The 6,659-nt window shown below is 41.5% G+C and overlaps 1 protein-coding gene across 1 annotated transcript; it reads right to left on the reverse strand.

Moving 5' to 3' along the window:
• Window positions 1-408: 408 nt before the first annotated feature.
• Window positions 409-6,397, reverse strand: LOC311103698 (sclerostin-like). The gene is made up of 2 exons (XM_084145313.1): window positions 6,085-6,397; window positions 409-2,911 (listed from the first exon to the last, which is right to left on the reverse strand). Exons 1-2 carry the CDS (start codon window positions 6,323-6,325, stop codon window positions 2,490-2,492), a joined length of 663 nt encoding a protein of 220 aa, XP_084001439.1. The 5' UTR covers window positions 6,326-6,397; the 3' UTR covers window positions 409-2,489.
• Window positions 6,398-6,659: the final 262 nt, after the last annotated feature.

Genomic DNA, 6,659 nt, shown 5'->3' on the forward strand with positions numbered 1-6,659 from the left:
AGTTCATTCTTTGTAACAGTCATTCTTTGAGTCTCTAAGTTCTACTCAGAGAATACACTGTAAAAATGGACTGTCTAACTCATTAAAGAAATTGAGAAGTGGCTATACAAACATCTCCAACGGTCAGTAGAACTCAAATCATAAAAGTGGTACTAGCTCATATGTCAATAAGATTTATCACTGATTGTTTATGAGTACTGTTAACAAATATTAGGTTATTGAGTAAATATAACTTTATTTATTTGTGTTCTGCTAATCTAAAGTTATTGAGTTTTTACAAGTAATGATTATTTGATATTTTTAAGTCAATCTAACATGAAACATTATTAAATAAGCAGTTTTTACTTGGTTCTATTATGTTTTACATCTTTACTTAAAATAATAAATTAGTAGTCAGACATTGATATTGGAGTAAAAAACACTTGATTTATCTGTGTTGTGCTGAAATAGAATTATTACGTTTTTGCAAGTTATGAATATATAATAGTGCCATGTGGCTCTGTTTGTAGAGGATTGTGAGTAATTCAACATTTTTAGACTTTATGATACAGTACTTTTACACAATGTTGTATGCATGTTTGAAGAAAGAAAACAAATATTATTAAGCAGTTTGCTGTGCTATGAAGTGTAATTGATCATGATAAACGGATATCAAAACTGTAGGGCAAATTTACTTTCAATAATGAGACAAGAAATTCCCACCATCAACAAAGTAATGTGCACAACTCTTAATGACAGAGGCAAATGCAGAATCCTGTAATGCATACATATATACCTCCAGTTACTGCAAGAAGAATGAGCACTGTGCTCAACAACGCCAGCTAAGGTGGGTTAAAATGACAAATTGTCAAATACATAAAACAATGTTAGACACGACCACTGAAAATTTCTAATCAGAACTACTTACTACTTGCACTTGAAAATGTAAATAGAATGGACCCTAAATGTTTCTGTTCACTACAACAAATATTAATGTTAAAGTAACTTCAACCTTTATAGTTCAGAATATATAATGCAATTTCGTGTCAAATAGTTCAGAAAACACAAAACAGTTAAGTAGTTACAACTTAAAAAGATAACAATATGGGTGATGATGTCACTTTATTACTTAAAGTATTGAACACTGCATACTTGGAGTTGGGTTACTCGAATGGTTCTAGGCAACAGGTTTCCACCCCAAAAAATTGTTAGCAGAACTAATTACTTTTTACAGTGTAGGGCTGAGAGGCAGAGAAGTGGAGGTTATTTTCTCTCCCTCACCCTCTAGGTTCAAATAGTCTCCAGTCAGTGAGAGTGTAGTTGAGTGTAGAATGCTGTGCCTCAAGGTAACAACAGGCACAATTGCTGGAGCCTCCTCTACACATGTGGACCTTTTGTGTGTCTGTGTGGTTCCAGCAAACAGGAACTGGCCATGTCTAGAGGAAATGGCTTTTCATGACTCAAATCCTAAACACAGGAATGGGCTCATTTAGTCATTAAGACGGGTCACTGGAATGCCCAGTCACCTGTTTGACCGCAGGCACCCTGATCTTGGAGTGCTGACACAACCATTCCCCACCCCTCTCTCTCCCTATCTCTTTCACCATCACAGGCCACTAGGGCCACTGGGCCAGGGGCCTTAACTGACAGCTCCTGTAAGGCTGCTATGGAGCAAGGAGGACCCTGGGGGGCTCCTGGTGATTGCGGTGCTCCACTGGCTGTCAGGAGGCTGTGTGGTCTGGGGTCGAGGCCAGGGTCTCTTAGGCCTGTCAGCAGCCCACCTCCAGAGCCTGACGCCCCAGGGCTGCCACGTGCTGCTCAGTACAGAACACCCAACCATTACATTTTACATTTTAGTCATTTAGCAGACACTCTTATCCAGAGCGACTTACAGTTAGTGAGTGCATACATTTTCATACTGGCCCCTCGTGGGAAACGAACCCACAACCCTGGCGTTGCAAGCGCCATGCTCTACCAACTGAGCTACAGGGGACTAACTGTGCTCTAACCATAGAAGAGTTAGAGCACAGTTAGAGCACAGAGACACTTTTCAACCCTATAGGCCTATCAAGCAGTGTAGCCTGCCCAGTGGATGTTTTGACAGGTGGGGTTTGAGTTTAGGTGCACCTCTTGCTGTAGCTAAGGTGGATTCTCTTAATGTCTGAGTCAGAGGCCGTTAGCTATGAACTGGAACATGTAATAACACTGTACACTCCAATCCTAGCAGTGTTCCACCTTTCCTGACCAGTCACATGGCCTTCCCTGGCATTCTGTTGACTCATTTGGTCATGCTAATGAAAAGTTCTGAAACATTTTGGAAAATATTATAGTGCCTGTCTGGTGAGAAAGACACGTGTCAAATCAGTCCAACAAACAGCTTTACAAATCCTTTTTTGTTCAAATGGCTCTTCTTCTCCCTCTTCCAGTGAAGGAGCCGTGTTGGGTGTGTGTAACATGTGCGCGTGTACTGCTTTCGTCTCTGTCGATGTATGGAAGAAGGAAGAGCATCCTCAGTATGAGTTGCTGACCAGCGTTGGTGTGTTGCTATTGTTCCGACTCCCGGGCAGCCGGGTGCGCTTCTTGTTGCGTCTGGGCTTGGCCTCCGAGGAGCTCTCCTTGGCCTCTGACTGGTTGTGGTGGCGGCTGTAGCGCTTGCACTTGCAGGAGGTGACCACGCGGATTTTGTAAGTCCGGCTGTTGCCGTTGGGGCACTGCAGCTGCACCCGCTGGGTTCGAGAGTGGGCCGGGACGCAGCGGTAATCAGAGGCGCTACTCCGCCACCATTTGCCGCGCACGATGGAGTTGGGTAGGAGGTGGGTGGGCATGCACTGGCCCGAGCACACCAGCTCCTTGACGGGCTTGGCACTGCGGCAGGAGCCGTCAGTGATGTAACGGGTGGAGCGCAGCTCCCTGCAGCTCAGCTCCGAGGCACCTGGGGTGAAGAGGAGGAAATCCGGGTTACACACTCTGTGGCATCGCTCCAAATCAAACACTTTGAAGTCGAAACGACTCGAGCGACAACCTTCCATTTAACTATTCAAGAGCAGAGAGCTATACAGTTGTGTCTCTGTGAGATATGTGCTGAATATGTCAAAAATGTGCCTGTGTCAAAAACATATGGGTCCCATTGTTCATATACTGTTATTAGTTTATTCTAAGAATGTAGTTAGTTTGCAAGTGTGGAGCTGGGCTGGGAAATTGAATATGAGTCCGAATTTAAATAATCTAAAATGTTCATAAACTCTTCCTTCTGTTTCACCATTCAGCAAGACATAGAATTTTTTATTTTACATCTCAACAGAGTGCACTTTTTTAGAATTTGACATTCAGTAATGAAATAAATGCAGGGCTGATGTACAAATCCAATTCCAATTGAATATTGTCACATTTGTTTGGTTAAGGGCTCAGTATAAGGTGGGGAATTAGTTCAACTCAACACTAACGTTGATGCGTGATCTGATGATGACTGTTGCCTGAAAATAAGGTTGGATGTGGAATTCCAGCTGGCAGCAATCAGCTGATAGCAAATCCAGAACAGAATGCTATTAAACAGCTCAATCAAACATAATGGAGATTTAAGTCGGAACCAAATACAGGCCCTCCGTAAAAGGATGTGACAATTGGAAACAAGCAAAATGAAGAGAGCATATTCAGTGCATGATTAGTAATTCAATATTTTGGCCATTGCCTTTTCTCAACAGCCCTATGCATTAGTTATTGTTCTCTTTCTTTACAAATGGCGTGCAGAATAGCAGAGAACATGTCGGTTAAGAAATTATACACTCGGAGAGGGATCTGTTTTTCTTTTGTAGCTTTTCTTTTGCGAAAAGGCAAACAAAGGATTTATGGAAGGTTAACTTCCTTTTTTTCTTCAGAGAACCTGATCCGGTTTTTGTGGCTCGGCTGCTCGGGAGGCCACAGTATAAGGGCTCTCCTCTGGTCTCAGGTCTCTCCCAGTGTGCCTACTGCTGAGCCCAGGGACCAGGGAGGGAGGAGAGCCAGACAGACAGAGGTCACCCACTCTGCCTCCATGACCCCACTGGGACCATAGAAGGAATCATGGGAAGATATGGTCCTCCCAGAGGGAGGCAGATAGGCCTATGAGGAAGACCCTTATCTCGTATGATATGACCCATTAGATCAGGGGTGCTCAAAATGTTGGGCTTAGTGGGCCAAAATATAATCTGAGTTTTGGGCCGCGGACTGAACAAATAGACATGATCTATTTAGAAATACAAAAGATAAACAATAGCTTTTTAGGGTCTTTAAACAACAGATTTTTAGGGTCTTTAAACAACAGCTTTTTATTGTCTTTAAACAATAGCTTTTTAGTAAGCAATCATAAAATCACACATCAAACATTAATCAAATTGTAGCCATATTACTTGACACCTAACAACACATTCTGATAACCAGTATTAAATATGTGTTGTTGTTTTTTAGCATTGTGGCACAGAAATTGCAACCAAGTTTCCATCTTCATAAGGCTAATAACTTGAATATGTTTCAAATGACTATTGAATAGATTATTGTTTCTCTCTCTGTGTGTTGATGGATATTGCTCAGTATAAGATTTAGAAATATGCATTTTCTTCCAACCCCGCTATGAAGCTGTCTGTTGTTTATGAGGTTTTCAAGTATTATGTAAAATGTATCTCATAGTTCATTACAGCAATTTAGATCCTTGGGACAACGTTTGTAATTTTTACTCTATGTACAGTCTCTATTAGATTTGAAATTATGAGATTGGGGGAAACTGGGCAAGAATGACATTGTGCATCTTGAATCCATGAGAGACTACTCAGAGATATTTCCTCTGTACAAATCAGCATGACTACAGCGTAACCTTTACTGGCGACAGGTGGGAGTCATTCTCCAGCACTGTGTTGCATTTAACCAGCAATTTCCAAATACCCAGAAGAAATCCCCTAAGAACAGAAATCCTGGCATGTTCTATTTGGACACATGTTGTTGCGATTAAATAGTTATGGCATTGGCAGACCTTGACTAATTGTATACAAGAGAGGGAAGTAGCATGGAGTATAGAGTGAAAACCCTGATCTCTTGTAATTTAACCTCTTCAGATTGTGTGAGGAGAAAACCACAGGCATATAACATGTTGCTCTCTCAGCCTTTGCATAGCATTCATCTAACCGCAATCCTGCTTCCTCCATTCAACAGTACAGCTGTTCCAGTCTAAACACCATTGTCAAGCATCAACAGGGAAAGCTGCAATTAAAAATGGCCACTGGCGTTTCTTAGGCTTTACCCATGATTTGATATTGACTATTCTATATAGAAAAGTAGCACTTTTCGGCACTTTCAGAAATTAAATGAAAAATTATTGGATGTTCTGGGTGGTCTTTGGAGGGTTTATTTGGCATAATGATCCACATAAACCACACAGGTGAGGAACCATTCCCCAGGTGATAGAGTGACTATACATTGATAATTTAATCGATGTCAAAGCGCATGTTTTAAGATTAAAAGGACGTGTGTGGTCTTACACATTGACGGAAAATAATTAACCCCTGCGTAAAGGACAACAGGCTATGCTGGGAAATTAAATGCGTGGAGAGTGCGCGTTCTTTGAACAGTGCAGACGGTCAAAAAGCTATCTGTTTGAGAACATAATGTCAATCTAACATACCTAACATGATACATTATTAGATACTGTAAAAACGCCCCGGTTTACCATAAATTGAAAGCGCTATTTTTTCACCAAGTGATTGCTCATATTACGCACGAGTACAGTACAGCTGTTCATAGATCTCCATGAGATATTAGCACCATCCCAAGCAGTTTATTTTAAACTTTTCAATTTGATATAAGTACCAATTATTCAAACAGTGTTACAGTAAAATTCAAAGGAAATATTATTAGATTGATTAAACAATATCAAATTATTGAACGAAATTGATTAAAGATTATCCATACAGTTTAATAATGTATCTTCCAATCTCACATTGTACGGGTGGTTTACATGTTTTACAAGTAATGAGAGTTAGTAGGCCTAATCATAATGCGCCCAGAATATGGACATGTAAACCTGTAGTCCTAATAGCTCTCTAGGCTATCAGATAACGTTTAAAAATAAATACTCACTATAGGAGGCTGTGTTTGCTGATGATCTCCTTCCCCCGTGTTTTGGTCGATTCATTGTATTACTGTTGTTATTAGAAGCCTGTAGTATTGGTTCCTCGGGAGGCTGTGCGTTTTCAGTATATTCTGGTATGATTTCTGTAGCATCGTTTTTTAGTACCCTCCATCCTTGCACGACGGTGCAACATCCCTGTAGCAGCAGCAGCACCGTGCTGGAGACGAGGAGCGCGAGAGACACCTGCATGCTTATCGATCAGCGGTATAGCGGGAAAAAAACGTCGGGTAAAATGTGCTCTGTGACAACTTCACCAATTCCAACCATACAAGATACGTTGACGCTATTTAAGTACCCAAGCTTTCGTCAAAACGGACAATTAAGCGCTTACACAAAGTGGGAGGGGCCCAGCCCCAGCCAAATGCATTGAGAAACTGGTGGGGAGGTGCATGGGCGCTCGCATGGAGAGGTGCGCACGTGTTTGGGTAAGTTGGGCGCATCCACCTCTGGCTGTGTTCTCTTTGGGTTCCTGTAATGCGGCTTTTTTCCTTCGTGATTAACGCACTACGTGTCTCAAAAGTAT

The sequence above is a fragment of the Coregonus lavaretus genome (assembly GCF_964263955.1).
Source record: "Coregonus lavaretus genome assembly, chromosome: 1".
NCBI classification, from domain to species: domain Eukaryota; kingdom Metazoa; phylum Chordata; class Actinopteri; order Salmoniformes; family Salmonidae; genus Coregonus; species Coregonus lavaretus.